Here is a 17752-nt window from a genome sequence, read left to right as displayed (position 1 = left end):
CTATAAGATATTGGTGAAAAATCTGAAAAAGACACAAATAAATGAAAAGATATTCTGTGTTCATAAATTAGAAGAAATAATAGTGTTAAAATGTCCACACTACCCAAAGCAATCTACAGTATCAATGCAATGTCTATAAAAATTCATATTTTTTACAACAATAGAAAAAACAATCCAAAATTTTTAGGAACCACAAAGGACCCCAAATAGCCAAAGTAATTTGGAAAAAGAAAAACAAAGCTAAAGACGCCACACTCCCTTATTGCAAACAGGATTATAAAGCTTTAGTAATCAAAACAGTATTGTACTAGCATAAAAATAGACACACAGACAATGGAACAAGAATAAGTAACTCAGAAATAAACACAGATATATATAGTCAACTAATCTTTGACAACAGTAACAAGAATACTCAATGGGGAAAGGATAGTCTCTTTAATAAATGGTGATGGGTAAACTGGATAACCACATGTAAAAAATGAAATTGACCCATATACACCATACACAAAAGTCATCTTGAAATAGATTAAAGACCTATATATAATACCTGAAACCACAAAACTTCTAAAAGAAAACTTAGGGGAAAAGCTTCTTGACATTGATCTTTGCAATGATTTTTTTTGTATATAACATCAAAAGCACAAGCAACAAAAGCAAAGTAAAATAAAATAAAATAAAATAAAATAAAATAAAAGGGTCTACATAAAACTAAAAAACTTCTGCATAACAAAGGAATCCATCAACAAAGTGAAAAGGCAACCTAGGAAAGAAAAAATATTTGCAAACCATGTATCCGATAAGGGGTTAATATTCAAAACACATAAGAAGAAACTCATAAAACTCTAGCAAAAAACAAAAACAATAGACAAAGGAACTGAATAGACATTATTCCAAGGAAGATATTAAAATGGCCAACAGGTACAGGAAAAGGTGCTCAACATAACTAATCATCAGGAAATACAAATCAAAACCACAATGAGATAGCTCCTCATATATGTTAGGATGACTATTACAAAAAAAAAAAACACAAACAAAAAACAAACAAAAAAAACCCCCAAGTGATAACAAGTGTTGGTGAGGGTATGGAGTAAAGGGAAGTCTTGAACACTGTTGGTAGGAATGTAAACTGGTATAGCCATTATAGTAAACAATATGCATGTTCCTCAAAAAAATTGAAAATGCCTTATGATTCAGCAACCCCACTTATGGGTATACATCCAAAAGAAATTAAATCAGTATCTCAAAGAGATATCTGCACCCCTGTGTTTATTGCAGCATTATTCACAATGAGAAAGATACGGAAATATAGTCTAAGTGTCTGTTGATAGATGAATGGATGAAAAAAATGTGATTTACACACACACACACACACACACACACACAGATATATATATACTGGAATATTATGTAGCCATAAAAAAGAAATGTGGCCATTTGTAATAATATAGATGGACGTGGAGTATATTATGTTAAGTGAACTAAGACACAGAAAGACAAATACTGTATTATTTCACTTACATGTGAAATCTTAAAAAAAAAAAAAAAAGCTGATAGGACCAGGAGTAGAATGGTGGTTGCCAGGGTTTGGGTAGTGGGAGAAAAGGAAAGATATTGGTCACAGGGTACATACTTTCAGTTATAAGATGAATAAGTTCTGGGGATCTAAAGTACAGTATGGCAATTATAGTTAATAATACTCTATCATATACTTGAAATTTGCTAAAGGAGTAGATCTTAAGTGTTCTCACCACACACACACACACACACACACACACACACACGCACACACACATACAGAGCTTTGTGAAGTGATGGATGTGTAAATTAACTTGACTGTGGTAATCATTTCACAATGTATAACATATATTAAATCATCATGTTATATAACATATAAACTATATCATGCAACCTAATTATATACAATTTGTACTTGTCAGTCATACTTTAATAAAGTTGAAAAATGTTTTAAATAAAATATTTGCATTCTGAGAAGTAAAATTTGCTTATGAAAGAAAGAGCAGTATTTATGCATGCACAGACACAAACACATACGCTACCCACTCACACCACAAACCATACTATGTATACATTAAAATCCAAATGGAAATATGTCCAGATTGCCTTTATAAGATCATAGTTTAGAGCTGAACAGCTTTGTAAAAATCATTTAGTAAGATCTCCCCCTCTATGAACAAGTAAACTGAAGTAAAAGTGATGACATAATATTCCAAAATCACAAAGTCACTGTTACTATATAATAAGGAATAATTTCAAACATTCTTACTCATTCATTAGAGGAATTAGACAATGACAATAACGATATGGTATGAATTTTTACCAATTATCAGACAGTAGCTAGTGGACTAGCAGTAGGTTCTGAAAATATAGACCTTATATGACTGGAAGACAAAGGACTTCTATACGGGGTGATATGTTGCAGGGTATTTTATGAATTGAAGAGCTATAACCAAAGTGGGGAATACCTCTGTCTATCATAAACTTTTCCATATGAATTCATAAAAGGACTAGATACAACAGATAGGAATCTTGATTCTCTTTTTGGAAGTGGCCCCTTCGGGACATGAGGTGAGAGTACATAAAGGCAATTAAGCAAAAAAAATGTGACAATGTGTGCAAAAAATATGTATCTTACTATTTCCCTTAGGATCTGGAAATGTACCTAACAATTGTTATGCTTGAAAGCAGAGAAGTTTGGGACAAAAATCAGTTATGGGCTACCTACTAAAAGGATCCAGGGGGAGGCATAGTTGGCAAGTGGATTACATTGGTCCATTACCCTTGCTTCTGGGCAAATAACAAGTCTTGATGGAGAGAGACACTTATTCTGGTTTTGGATTTGCATAACCTGGTAAATGAAGCAAAAACTCCTGCCACTATTTAAAGTCTAGAGCAAGAGTATTATTTTAATTTGAATGTTGGTTATCTAAAATGAAATTCAATGAGTTACAAAGCATTAAACATAATATACATTCTCATCTACAAAATGTGGACTAATGAAAATTGGAATAGACCATTGAAATCCCTGCTTATGATACTGGAGGGAGATAAGAGACTAAAAGGATGGTTTTCAGGACGAATAAATGTGTGCTATTAAAAGAAGGTCACCACTGACTATATTGCTGAGACATCTCAGGGGAAGATATGGAAAAAATGGTGGGAATGATTCAGGCACTCATAGAAACTTCTATATTTCTAAAAAATTTTCTTTTTCTTTGATTGATCCTGTATTGATTGCTGTGACATGGATCGTATTTTCGGTTCTGAGGAAAGGATCAATTGCTGAACATGACATGTGATAATACATCTAAATATTACTGCCTACATTCCTAAAAGAAAGATAATCTAGATCATTCCCTCTTTTACCTTTTTTTTTTAAGGGATTAATGGGTAAATACTAGGTGTGTAATAGTTGGATCATAGGGTAGCTCTATTTTTAAATTTTTGAGCAAACTCCACACTGTTTTCCACAGTGGCTGCACCAATTTGCATTTTCACCAACAGTGAAAGAGGGTTGCCCTTTCTCCACATCCTAGCCAACACCTCTTGTCTTGTGTTGTTGTTTTTAACCATTCTGAGAGGTGTAAGGTGACATCTCATTGTAGTTTTGCTTTGTATTTCCCTGATGATCAGTGATGTTGAACATACTTTCATGTGCCTTTAGGCCATCTGTAGGTCTTCTTTGGAAAAGAAGAAGGGAGAAGGGAAACAGAATCTGAAGCAGGCTCCAGGCTGTGAGCTGTCAGCACAGAGCCTGACACAGGGCTTGAACTCACGGACTATGAGATCATGACCTGAGCCGAAGTTAGCCATTTAGCAAACTTAGCCACCCAGGTGCCCCAGTCTTCTGCTCATTTTTTAATTGGATTATTTGTGTGTGTGTGGGGGGGGGTGAGTTGTATTAGTTCTTTATATAACTAACCCTTTATCAGATACGTCATTTGCAAGTATCTTCTCCCATTCTATACGTTGACTTTTAGTTTTGTTGATTGCCTCCTTTGCTGTGCAGAAGCTTTTGATTTTGATGAAATCTCAATATCTCAGTTTATTTTTTTCTTTTGTTTTCCTTACCTCAGGATACATATCTAGAAAGAAGTCGTTATGGCTGATTTCAAAGAGGTTACTGCCTGTGTTCTCCTCTAAGATGTTTACAGTTTCAAATTGCACATTTAGGTCTTTAATCCATTTTTAATTTATTTTTCTGTATGGTGTAAGAAAGTGGTCCAATTTCATTCTTTTGCATGTTGCTGTCCAGCTTTCCCAGCACCATTGGTTGAAGAGTCTCTCTTTCTCCCATTGGATATTCTTTATTAATGGTTTCTGTCTTTCTCTTACCTTGTCATTGAGGCAAACTTATACGTTACACTAATCCAACCCTACTCTAGGTAAAAGACTAGAAAAAAGGTGAATCATTGGCCATATTTAAATTGCTGCTAGCTTTATAGGTTGGTCCTCTCGTTGAACCAAAGAGTCCTACCCCAAGGAGGTGAACCTAGGTAAAAATTAAAAAGTGGAAAGATGCCTTTTATTTCTTTGTGTTGACTAATTGCAGAGGCTAAGACTTCCAATACTATGTTGAATAACAGTGGCAAGAGTGGACATCCCTGTCTTGTTCCTGACCTTAGGAGGAAAGCTCTCACTTTTTCCCCATTGAGGATGATATTAGCATTGGGTCATTCATATATGGCTTTTATGATCTCAAGGTATGCTCCCTCTATCCCTACTTTCTTGAGGGTTTTTATCAAGAGAGATGCTGTATTTTGTCAAATGCTTTCTCTGCATCTATTGAGAGGATCATATGGTTCTTGTCCTTTCTTTTATTGATGTGATGAATCACATTAATTGTATTGTGGATATTGAACCAGCCCTGCATCCCAGGTATAAATCCCACTTGGTCGTGGTGAATAATTTTTTTAATGTATTGTTGGAGCCAGTTGGCTAATATCTTGTTGAGGATTTTTGCATCCATGTTCATCAGGGAAATTGGTCTATAGTTTTCCTTTTTAGTGGGGTCTCTGTCTGGTTTTGGAATCAAGGGAATGCTGGATCCATAGAAAGAGTATGGAAGTTTTCCTTCCATTTCTATTTTTTGGAACAGTTTCAAAAGAATAGGTGTTAACTCCTTCTTAAATGTTTGGTAGAATTCCCCTGGAAAGCCATCTGGCCCTGGACTCTTATTTTTTGGCAGCTTTTTGATTACTAATTCAATTTCCTTACTGGTTATGGGTCTGTTCAAATTTTCTATTTCTTCCTGTTTCAGTTTTGGTACTGTATATGTTTCTAGAAATTTGTCCATTTCTTCCAGATTGCCCATTTTATTGGCATATAATTGCTCATAATATTCTCTTATTATTGTTTTTATTTCTGCTGTGTTGGTTGTGATCTCTCGTCTTTCATTCTTGATTTTATTTATTTGGGTCCTTTACCCTTCTTTTTGATCCAACTGGCTAGTAGCTTATCAATTTTGTTAATTCTTTCAAAGAACCAGCTTCTGGTCTCATTGATCTGTTCTGTGTTTTTTTGTTGTTGTTTCAATAGCATTAACTTCTGCTATAATTTTTGTTATTTCCTGTCTTCTGCTGGTTTGGGGAAGTCATAGCCTCTGCAATCAGACAACACAAATAAAAAAAAAGGTATCCAAATCGCCCAGGAGGAGGTCAAACTTTCGCTCTTCACAGATGACATGATACTCTATATGGAAAACCCAAAAGATTCCACCAAAAAACTTCTATAATTGATTCATGAATTCAGCAAAGTTGCAGGATATAAAATCAACACACAGAAATTGGTTGCATTCCTGTACACCAACAATTAAGCGACAGATAGAGAAATCAAGGAATCGATCCCATTTACAATTGCACAAAAAACCATAAAATACCTAGGAATAAATGGTTTCACCTAACCAAAGAGGTGAAAAATCTATACACAGAAAACTATAGAAAGCTTATGAATGAAGTTGAAGAAGACACACAAAAAAAAAATGGAAAAAGATTCCATGCTCCTGGATAGGAATAACAAATATTGTTAAAATGTTGATACTACCCAAAGCAGTCTACATATTCAATGAAATCGCTATCAAAATAACACCAGCATTCTTCACAGAGCTAGAACAAATAATCCTAAAATTTGTATGGAACCAGAAAAGACCCTGAATAGCCAAAGCAATCTTGAAAAAGAAAACCAAAGCAGGAGGTATCACAACCCCAGACTTCAAGCTATACTACAAAGCTTTAACCACCAAGACAGTATGGTACTGGCACAAAAACAGACACTCAGATCAATGAAACAGAATAGAGAACCCAGAAATGGACCCACAAACGTATGGCCAACTAATCTTTGACAAAGCAGGAAAGAATATACAATGGAATAAAGACAGTCTCTTCAGCAAGTGGTGCTGGGAAAACTGGACAGCGACTTGCAGAAGAATGAACCTGGACCACTTTCTCACACCAAACACAAACATAAACTCAAAATGGATGAAAGACCTCAATGTAAGACAGGAAGCCATCAAAATCCTCGAGGAGAAAGCAGGCAAAAACCTCTTTGATCTTGGCCGCAGCAACTTCTTACTCAACACGTCTCTGGAGGCAAGGGAAACAAAAGCAAAAATGAACTACTGGAACCTCATTAAAATAAAAAGCTTCTGCACAGCAAAGGAAACAATCAGCAAAACTAAAAGGCAACCGACAGAATGGGAGAAGATATTTGCAAATGACATATCAGATAAAGGGTTAGTATCCAAGATCTATAAAGAACTTATCAAACTCAACACCCAAAAAACAAATAATCCAGTGAAGAAATGGGCAAAAGACAGGAAGAGACACTTCTCCAAAGAAGACATCCAGATGACCAACCGACACATGAAAAAATGCTCCACATCACTCATCATCAGGGAAATACAAAACAAAACCACAATCAGATACCACCTTACACCTGTCAGAATGGCTAACATTAACAACTCAAGCAACAACAAATGTTGGCGAGAATGCAGAGAAAGAGGATCTCTTTTGCATTGTTGGTGGGAGTGCAAGCTCGTGCAGCCACCCTGGAAAAGAGTATGGAGGTTCCTCAAAAAACTAAAAATGGAACTACCCTATGACCCAGCAATTGCACTACTAGGTATTTATCCAAGAGATACAGGTATGCTGTTTTGAAGGGACACATGCACCCCACTGTTTAATAACAGCTCTATCAACATAGCCAAAGTATGAAAAGAGCCCAAGTGTCCATCGATGGATGAATGGATAAAGAAGATGTGGTATATATATATATATATATATATATATATATATATATATATACACACACACACAAACACACACATATATATGTACACATACATATACACAATAGAGTATTACTCGGCAATCAAAAAGAATGAAATCTTGCTATTTGCAACTACATGGATGGAACTGGAAGGTATTAGACTAAGTGAAATTAGTCAGCGAAAGACAAAAATCATATTACTTCACTCATATGAGGACTTTAAGAGAAAAAATAGATGAACAGAAAGGAAGGGATTCAAAAATAATATAAAACAGGGAGGGTGATAGAAGAGACTCATAAATATGGAGAACAAACTGAGGGTTACTGGAGGGGTTGTGGAAGGGGGGATGGCTAAGGGGCACTAAGGAATCTACTCCTGAAATCATTGTTGCACTATATGCTAACTAATTTGGATATAAATTTTTAATTTTTTTTTTCAACGTTTATTTATTTTTGGGACAGAGAGAGACAGAGCATGAACAGGGGAGGGGCAGAGAGAGAGGGAGACACAGAATTGGAAACAGGCTCCAGGCTCTGAGCCATCAGCCCAGAGCCTGATGCAGGGCTCGAACTCACGGACCGCGAGATCGTGACCTGGCTGAAGTCGGACGCTTAACCGACTGCGCCACCCAGGCGCCCCTGGATATAAATTTTTAAAAATAAAAAATAAAATAAAAAAAATAAAGATGCCAAACTTCACCTGAAACTGAAAAAAAAAGTGGGAAGAAAATAAAATGATTGTTGATATAAATGGAGCCTATGGGAAGCTCTTTGGAATACTCTCAAGTATATTTGAAGGTTACTACTATCTGTATTACAGTATCTTGAGGAAATCAACTTTTGGTGTACAAAATACATACTCAAACTCAATAAGCAGTTAATGGCAGCATGCTGTGTGTATAAGACAACACTGACTGAAATGTTCTAAGAGACACTTGCTCAGTATTAGCCAGGGAGGTACAACTGAAGTTTCAGAACTCTTCTTTTTGGCCGGAAATTTCTTCCTCCTGCAGCACCATATCCTATACCTCAACAGGGAGGCTTTAGCCATACATGAGTTACACTCTGAAGCTTCATGTGTTCTTCAAAATATCCAACTCTGGGAAAGTGTTGAATTGTTTAACTTTAAAATCTGGCTGCCTTTGAAATTTAGAAAATCAGTTAATACACAGCCTGTGTTATCTCATGGTAACAATTCACTGGCCTGAGAAATAATGTTTTTTACATGATTCATGTGCCCTTCTCATGGCTCACAGTCCTCACTGGCACTGTCCCACTGGTTAACTGGAGAAGGCATTGTTCATATGATAGTTTATTATCCCTTGGAGATAATGATCTCTATATTCATAAATTTTCTATGTTTATAAATATATAGTTAGATAAAATAATGTAATTATGTCCAGGGTTTGCTTCAAAATAATCTGGAGGAAGAAGATAGATACTGATGAAAGAAAGTTGACCATGTGTTGATAATAATTTAAGTTGTGTGATTGGTACATAGAATTTTATTAAATTACTCTCACTCTTTTGTTAAATATTTGAAAATAAAAATTCCAAAAGTATGCCATAAAGAAAAAAATACATATAAATGTGTATATATAGATAAATAAAGATATAAATATGTATGTGTAAGTATGCATGTAAACAGAGCTGTAAACATATTGGGGGAAACTCTTACAATGGTGGGTAATATGGTCTTTCTGACAGTAATTGAGCTAGAAATTGGAAAAAGTTTTTATCACCTGCCTTTTAAACTTCACCTGTGAAACCATAGGTATTGTACATCAAAACAAAACAACAAAACAAAACAAAAACAAACTTTACCCTCAACTGTTCATAGTAAATTAAAGTGATAAATCAAAGTAAAAACATGGTGAATGTATGACTCCTAATGACTAGGAGAAATCTTGAAGATGATATCTTTGGGAGATGGCTATATAGACAATATTTTTAAAATAGTTTTACATAGTTTTTTTTAATTTAAAAATATTTATTATCAGAAAATAATACACTTAACAATTTCTTGGAAATTTTCTGATTTTCCAAGGAGGGCAATGTATTATTGAATCTATTAATTTTCTGATCATTGATTAACATGATCCTTCTTGTTTTTATAAAAGCCCTTTTGTACCATTTTTATGTACCTGTGGAATATTTTATTAAATGAAAGGTTCAACTTGATATAAGCCTACATATAAGATACTAACAACCTTGATATTGTGTGAGAAAAAAAAATAAAAATTAAGCTGCTAAGGAGTTGGTTAAAATCATACAAATAACATTTCTGCATGCCTAAACCCTTGTTGTCCCATATCGAAACTGAAAGAGAATTAAACAAGGATCAGGTACAAATGCAGGGCCACTAGTGGGGGAAAGGAGGAGAAATGCCAGAAATTTAAAAGGCATTACCCACAGGGTCTGGAGCATGCCTTTCTGAACAGAACCAAAAGCAACACTGATGTTCCAACACAGAAGAGAGAGCAACAGCTGGAGATTTTCCACAGTAACAACCCTTCATTCCTGGTAGGGCAGTGGCAGAATAGCTGAATTTAGTGACCAGATCATTTAGGTAGAAACCTGGGTCAACCGAAGGAAGTGGAATGGCAAAGAATGAAGCCTCTGAGTAGGAGATATGGGGTTACAGTGTGGCTCCAAAACAAAATAAAGAGGAATGTTGAGTAGGAAATAAAGTCAAAGCCCAGTTATCACATGGGCTAAGAGATTACAGAAAAGACAGATGGTGTGGCTCAAAGATACTCTATGCTCGGCAATGGCCTTCTAGACAAGGAATCAACAGAAAAAGAAAAAAGAAAAAAGAAAAAAAAAGAACATAATAGACTTAATAAAGAATTTCAACTCATTGGAAAATGAAAAAATGGATTTTATTTTCCTAATCATTGTTTTTACCACTCTTTCTGAGCCCAGAAGAACACCTCAGGCAGATTTGAAACATTTCTGTTTTATTTGGCATAGAATACTAACCTTCCTCTCCTTTCTAGACCAGCTCCTCTGCTAGTCTGCAGCCTAGAGAACTCTGCAGGTCTCCCCTCTTCAAATAGGAAGTCAGACTCTATTTCTTTGTAGGCACCCAAAACCTTAAGGGGCTCTTTTGCAGCATCCCCAAACTTGGATTGGAAAAACAATTTTGCCATTCTTTCACAGTGACTGTTGTGAAATGTCGCCCAAAACCCATTGTGGACTCACCATAAGGTAGAAAATTCCCTCAGTTATTTCTTCCTCTCTCCTGAGCTTCGCTTTATATAGCTTTAAGGGGAAAGGCAAAGATATTAACAGAGTGACTTCCAGGAGGAGATTTTGGCTCTTGTAATTATTAGCTTATGGTAAAAGAGGTGCTCAGTAGTCGCTTTTAGTCATCAATTTGGAGTCTTAGCTTCAATTCTGAAATTCTAGACACTGTGAAGTAGTGCTATGCCAGGTGCTTTCTCCAGTTATTGAAACTTTAAATGACACTAAAACCTGGCTTTACGTATTTCCTTATTCCAAGGTAAGGTAAGTATGGCTTACAAAGAATAGTCTATCCAATGTCACTTAGGTAGTTTGTGAAATTGCAGATTTTTTACTCTTACCTATTTCTAAAGCTTACGTGTGATGTTTTCCACTGTGTTTCTACACACGACACCAGAAACACTCATTCCAGATATCACCAGAGATGAGATTCTAATGGAATTCACCATGCTTGTGGAATCTAGACCAGGACATTTTGGAAGCTGAGTTTAAAGCAAACTATAGTTCTCAGTAATTCTAGCTGAGTAAAGCTAGGGAAGGGGAAGAATAAAAATATCCTTTCTTAACCATAGTTTCTCCAAAGAAGGTTTTAACTAATTGACCTATGAGTCCATCTCTGTGCCTGTTATGAAAAGACCTATATTTTCTGTGTAGGATATACTTACTGAATAGCTTTTTGGTTTAGCAGATATTTTACAGAAATTTTTACATCCTTATTCCTCAAGCTATAGATTATAGGATTTAGCATGGGGGTCACTACCCCATAAAACAGAGAAATGAGCTTGTCTGAAGTTTGCAACTTGTCGTCCCCAGGAAACTCTTGAGACTTGGGCTTGGCATACATGAAGAAGATGGTACCATAAAATATGATCACCACAGTCAGATGTGCTGAACAGGTGGAAAAGGCTTTGCGTCTCCCTGTGGCTGAGTTCATTCTCAAGATGGTGTAAAGGATGAACATATAGGAGAAAAAAATGACTATCAGTGGAAGAACCAGGAATGCCATATTTGATATCACCATGGTGATAATATTTAGGGATATATCAGTACAAGCTAGCTTAAGGACAGCTAATATTTCACATGTGAAATGGTTGATAACATTATTCCCACAGAAAGGCAACTGCATGGCAAGAGATGTTTGCACAATTGAGTTGATTCCACCAGAGAGCCATGACACAGAAGCCATCAGTACATACACCACCTTGCTCATGATGATGGGGTATCTCAGAGGGTTACAGATGGCTACATAGCGATCAAAAGCCATCATGCCAAGGAGGAAACACTCTGTTGACCCCATTGCAAACCCAAAGAACATCTGCACTGCACATCCAGAGAAGGAAATGTTCCTTTTCTTTGAAATTAAGCTCACCAAAGTTGAGGGAACAGAGGAGGATGTATAGCAGATATCCAGGAAAGACAGGTTGCCCAGGAAGAAGTACATGGGGGTGTGAAGACGAGAATCAAAGATGCTTGCTATGATCAGAACACCGTTGCCAGTTAGAATCACTAGATACATTACTAGAATTAGAACAAAGTACATGATCTCCAGTTTTGGGTAACCAGAGAATCCCAGAAGAAGAAATTCTGATGTAAATGTCTGGTTAATTTTATCCATGTCATCTGCTTTCAGGATATCACAGGAAGATTTAATATAAAATATATTCACTGCTAAGAAATGTTACAAATTACCTGAACAATTCATTTTGTAGATGGTATTCTAAGGAGTGTTTGCATGGAGCCCTGACGGCCAGTCATCTTCAACAATCTGTGTGACTAGAAAAAAATGAAATTGGAAATGACTAAGTGCTGATGCCCTTTGCTAATATGTGAAACTCTACCTATGATCAGACAGCTGTACAGAAGTAACTTTTCCTGCTGTTGACAGACTCCCAGGTTGAGGTTTCTAAAACTCCTAATTACCAACTATGAGCCTGACTTCATCTACCCCCAGAAAGCAAGCAGTAGAGAGAGATGGTAAAAGACTACTCAACATAGACCAGACATTTGTTTCAGCAATTACATCATGGTCAAAATTTCACAGCAACTTTGATATTTTTGGTATATATCTCATTCTATGTCTGATTCTACATACCTTATATTAGTATATTTAATTTGTATTTTATATATTTTATAGGCATTTAATAATAATAAATTGAATAGCATAAACTGAAATTTAATGTCTGTTTAAATATTAGTTATTACTCTCATATTCTAGGCTCCTCTTAGTATTTTGTGTGACTGTTCCTATGACAAGACCATTGCACAGATCAGCTCTGCATGAATGTTAAAATCTTTGGAGGACATTACATAGTCTCTACCTTATTTTATTCTGTAGCTTCACAGTGTATCTTGTTTAAGTCAACCTAAGAAAACAGTAATGCGGTTTAAATATTTTATGTAATTATGTATATATGGGTATATATCCATCCCTTTGATTTATAAAATATAATAATTCTTTATATTAGCCCCATTTTTTTCCCAAATATAAAAGATGTAACTTGTCCAAGTTAACCAGTTAGTAAATAATGAAGTGGAGCTCAAAGCTCAGATTGAATCTAATTCATAGGGGTGCCTGGTTGGTTCTGTAGGTAGAGCATGCGACCCTTGATCTCAGGGTCATGAGTTCAAGCCCCACTTGGACACAGAGGTTACTTAAAAAAAATCCAGTTCATAGCTTCACTGATTTTTATATGCATATGAATCGTCTGGGTATCTTGAAAAACTTTAGATTCTGGTTTAGAGTTCATGGCAGCTCCTGAGATTTTCCATTTCTCTTAAGTGGTACTTATGCAAAGCTCTTGGAAAGCATTTGAGTAGCAAGGCTTTTATCTACACTGAATTGACAGAGTATGCAGATTTTTCTGACCCATACTGATTTTTTTCGTCTTATTATGGATTGCCATGTGAATCTGAAAAATAACAATAATATATGATTGTGTTTTACAGAAAGGTCCAAATTCATATCATGTTGTTATATACTCTTAAGAAAAAATATTATTAAAAGACACATTTTTTTAAAAAAAGTAGTTTCAACTTGTGCCAGACTACTACAATAGTTTTAGAATATAGGGGCGCCTGGGTGGCGCAGTCGGTTAAGCGTCCGACTTCAGCCAGGTCCCGATCTCGCGGTCCGTGAGTTCGAGCCCCGCGTCAGGCTCTGGGCTGATGGCTCAGAGCCTGGAGCCTGTTTCCGATTCTGTGTCTCCCTCTCTCTCTGCCCCTCCCCTGTTCATGCTCTGTCTTTCTCTGTCCCAAAAATAAACGTTGAAAAAAAAAATTAGAATATTACTGATAGCCAACCTTGAACCTAGGCATGTTCCAAGCACAGTAAGGATAAACTAAAGAATAATGTAAAGTGCCTACCATTACAAAGCTCATAATTCAGTTAGGGATATAGGAAAAGTACAAATTAAAACATATCATAAATATAATTACATTATGTAGTTTGAAAATTACCAACTTTCCCAGAAGGAAGAAGTTTCAGACTTGGGCCTGATCTGGAAGTATGGGAAGAATTAGATTTGGAAGAAAAGAAAAGAGGGGACATGGGGTATCCCAAAAGTGAGAAGTTGAGCCAAAGTTAGGAATACACAGAGCACATCCTTTTTGAACAAGGAAGTTTCAGTGGAGGGGTAGCGGCAAGCACATCTGAAAAGGAAAGCAAGGTAGGTACATAGAGAGTCTTGAGGGTCAGGCAGAGAATTTGGCATTTCTTTTGGTAACGAAGGTGTCCATCATTATTACAAAGCACAGAGCATGGGCTGAGTGCTTAGACCCTATGATATTAATACTCTCCAAAATTGACATCGTAGTATGATTTTATGAAATTTTTTTATCAGAAATGTAACACAAGAAATTAAGCTATGTAAATTAATGGGGTTGTCACTAATTACTGACTAGATGTGAAAATTGATCTTTCCAAAATCACCACCCGATTCGACATTGGTCAAATCACAAGTTTAGGCCTCACACGGGCTAATAGTTTTGAGAATTTCAGCAAAGTCACTCTTCCCCCACTCTCACTTAATTTGTCATGGCTAGTATTTGGGAAAATTACTGTATAACAGGTTTTACTTAGAGCCAGAAATCCAATTTGTGAGTTCAAGCCCTGCATCAGGCTCTGTGATGCCAGTGCAGAGCCTGCTTGGGATTCTCTGTCTCCCTCTCTCTGCCCCTCCCCCGCTCATGCTCTGTTTCTCTAAAAAAAATTAATAAACATAAAAAATACACAATAGAAATATTTCAACTTTGAAGAGAAAGGCAAAGAAGAGAATATAAAAACCTCAATTTTAGGCACTCCTGGGTGGTTTAGTCAGTCAAGCGTCTGACTTTGGCTCAGGTCATGATCTCATGGTTTGTGGGTTCAGGCCCCACATCAGGCTTTGTGCTGGACAGCTCAGAGCCTGTAGCCTGCTTTGGATTCTGTGTCTCCCTCTCTCTATGCCCCTCCTCAGCTTGTGCTCTGTCTCTCTTTCAAAAATAAATAAACATTAAGAAATTAAAAAAATAAACACCTCAATTTTAGAGTTGAAAAAAATAGTTAAGAGATTGTTAATTTTTGTTATTTTTAGCTTAAGTCCAGAACTTCCTTTAAAGGAGAGGGAAGGAAGGAAGGAGGGAAATGGGTGGGGGCAGAGAGAGAGAGAGAACAGTTGGAGAGAGGAGAGGTACGGAGAGAGGGAAAGATCTTCATTTTATTTGTGTAGCCAACTCTTATTTCAGAATCCTATGTGCCTTGAAATTGGTACAGTTGGAATAATGGGCAGAGGAAAGATCCAAAGTCCATTATCTTTACATTACTACTATGTCTAACTGGTATCATTAAAATTGTATAGAAATTATCAACAGAAGGGAGTGCTCAGCAGGAACTGTCGAAGTATAAGAGTCACAAAAACAAATTGACTATATTCATTCAACAGTGTCCAGAGGAAAGGGACCATTATTCTACAATGATTCTACACTATTTCTTATGATAAATCAAAATCCTCCCCAGCTCGGAAATTGGTCAGAGAATGCAGAGAAATTGAGCACTCTGATCAACCCAGTCACTAATGCATAAAGAAGAACTCAGCAAGACACTGATTTACTAAGATATATGGAGACATTCCAGGTAGGAGCCAAAGGTCCAGCCTGGAAAGACTGTTGACTGCCTATTCCAGACAACTTCCAGATAATGTATCCAAGGCTACCTAAACTGCTTCGCCAGCCACCTGCTCCCACCTTTCCCTCCTAAATAGGAATCCCCTCACTAATTCAAACCCATCTTGAGCTGGGCTTGTCTTGCTACTTCTGTTCCCTGCACTTTAAACTGGTGATCTTGTTATACTGTGAGATACCTAGAGACACAGGGGAAGGAGTGCGTCTGTCTTGCTCATCCCTCTAACACCTAAGCCTAACACAGTGGCTGCACATAATAGAGGGGGTTTGACTAAATAAGTAAAGGCTGACTTTCTAAACCCAAGCAATTCCGTGTGTAGTATTTTTGGACAAGAAAAATTTAATATGTCATATTTATTTTGCAGCAGGCTTTAATTTTTGTAAGTATCTTTCAGACAACACTAGTAAGCGGAAATATTTTTAAAAATTTTTAATATTTATTTATTATTTTGAGACAGAGCACAAGTAAGGGAAGGACAGAGAGAGAGGGAGACACAGAATACAAAGCAGGCTCCAGGCTCTGAGCTGTGAGCACAGAGCCTGACATGGGGCTCAAACTCACGAACTGCGAGATCATGACCTGAGCCAAAGTCAGATGCCAAACCCACTGAGCCAGCCACCCAGGTGCCCCTAAGCTGAAATCTTATATGCCACCTCTGCCATCTTATAATTACCAGTTTATGCACTGTAAGTATAGAGGATCATCTAGTACTCACTGGAATATATATGATATGGGTATAGCATGGTGGAAAAGTGCCTGGGACTAAAATCAAAGTCTGTGGTTTGAGGTCCTAGGCTTCTAATCTATAGCCTCAGTCTTCTTGTTTATAAAATAATGATAACTATAACTGCCTTACTTTCCTTGCAAGGATATTGTCAGGAAATAATGAGATAGCATAAGTAAATTGCTTTAAGGATTATAAAACATTATACAAATAATAATGAAATATGACTAATAATGATTCACAATTATATTTTGGTGATAATAAATTGGTATTCTATTGAATCAGATTATTAACATTACAAATTAATATTAATAATGGCCTTAACTATAGATTGAAAATGTACAGTTTCATTGTATTCAAGACTCACCCGTATACCAATACATTATTTCCACCTCCTAAAAGACCCAGTAACTTTCTTCTTAGTATTTATGTCAGCATTCTGAATTAAGGTCAGGTTCAACAAACAATGCCAGATTCCACAGATGTGGAAGAGTAAATATTTGTTATGCAAGGGTTGTTGTAATTGTTCCCTAATTCCCAAAGCAATTTAAAGCTGGAACGAGAGACATGTAGAATGAAGAAACTTCCAGTGCATTAGGAATAGTGACCCACAGACCCAATTAAGAGCAGTACTGGGAATAAACTGTGATACATCCTCCTACTCATGTAACTTTTGGAAATAGGAGCACATGTTCACAAAATTAACTTTATAATATGTGAGAGTTTTTAGTTCAAATATGCTTACCAAAATAAATTCAATGTCAGAAATTAGTAATTCAAATGATAATTACCAAAATGAAATAAATGCTACAGTTGAAAAATCATCTAGATATTATAAATAAAATCAAATAGATGTTTTCTTTGAATTAAGTGCATTGTCATTTAACTTTTTTGCTTACTTTATATGTATTCTTTTAGATAAGTTAACTTCATGCAGGATGCCATTGTCATACTTCTTTGGAATTAAAAGAAATGCTAAGTGAAATAAGCCATACAGAGAAAGACAGATACTATATGTTTTCACTCTTATGTGGATCCTGAGAAACTTAACAGAAACCCATGGGGGAGGGGAATGAAAAAAAAAAGAGGTTAGAGTGGGAGAGAGCCAAAGCATAAGAGACTCTTAAAAACTGAGAACAAACTGAGGGTTGATGGGGGTGGGAGGGAGGGGAGGGGGGGTGATGGGTATTGAGGAGGGCACCTTTTGGGATGAGCACTGAGTGTTGTATGGAAACCAATTTGACAATAAATTTCATATATTAAAAAAAAGAAATGCAAATAAAAATAAAATAAATTCACAGGACAAAAGTGAATTCCCATTTAAGGCCACAAGAGTAGAA

The 17752-nt window shown here is 36.2% G+C and overlaps 1 protein-coding gene across 2 annotated transcripts; it reads right to left on the bottom strand.

Annotated features, from left to right (window-relative positions):
- Window positions 1-8480: 8480 nt before the first annotated feature.
- LOC125150040 (olfactory receptor 13C3) lies at window positions 8481-12145 on the bottom strand. Of its 2 annotated transcripts, XM_047829354.1 has the most exons (2): window positions 11214-12145; window positions 8481-8511 (listed from the first exon to the last, which is right to left on the bottom strand). In XM_047829354.1, exons 1-2 carry the CDS (start codon window positions 12143-12145, stop codon window positions 8481-8483), a joined length of 963 nt encoding a protein of 320 aa, XP_047685310.1. The 2 variants fall into 2 exon arrangements, with proteins under 2 accessions (XP_047685310.1, XP_047685309.1); XM_047829353.1 differs by lacking the exon at window positions 8481-8511 and having other exon boundaries at window positions 11192-12145.
- Between the last annotated feature and the right edge of the window lie 5607 nt (window positions 12146-17752).

Source organism: Prionailurus viverrinus, chromosome D4 (assembly GCF_022837055.1).
Source record: "Prionailurus viverrinus isolate Anna chromosome D4, UM_Priviv_1.0, whole genome shotgun sequence".
Taxonomy (NCBI): Eukaryota; Metazoa; Chordata; class Mammalia; order Carnivora; family Felidae; genus Prionailurus; species Prionailurus viverrinus.
This window is presented reverse-complemented; position numbering and strand designations above follow the sequence as displayed.

What these genes read in the sequence shown, in the direction of transcription:
- LOC125150040 (XM_047829354.1), bottom strand. Translation starts at nt 12,145, where the DNA reads ATGGATAAAATTAACCAGACATTTACATCAGAATTTCTTCTTCTGGGA. An exon ending in ATTTCTGTAAAATATCTGCT is followed by an intron (nt 8,512 to 11,213) that starts AAACCAAAAAGC and finishes GGCACATGAATC; the next exon opens with ATGTAAAAAACATTATTTCT.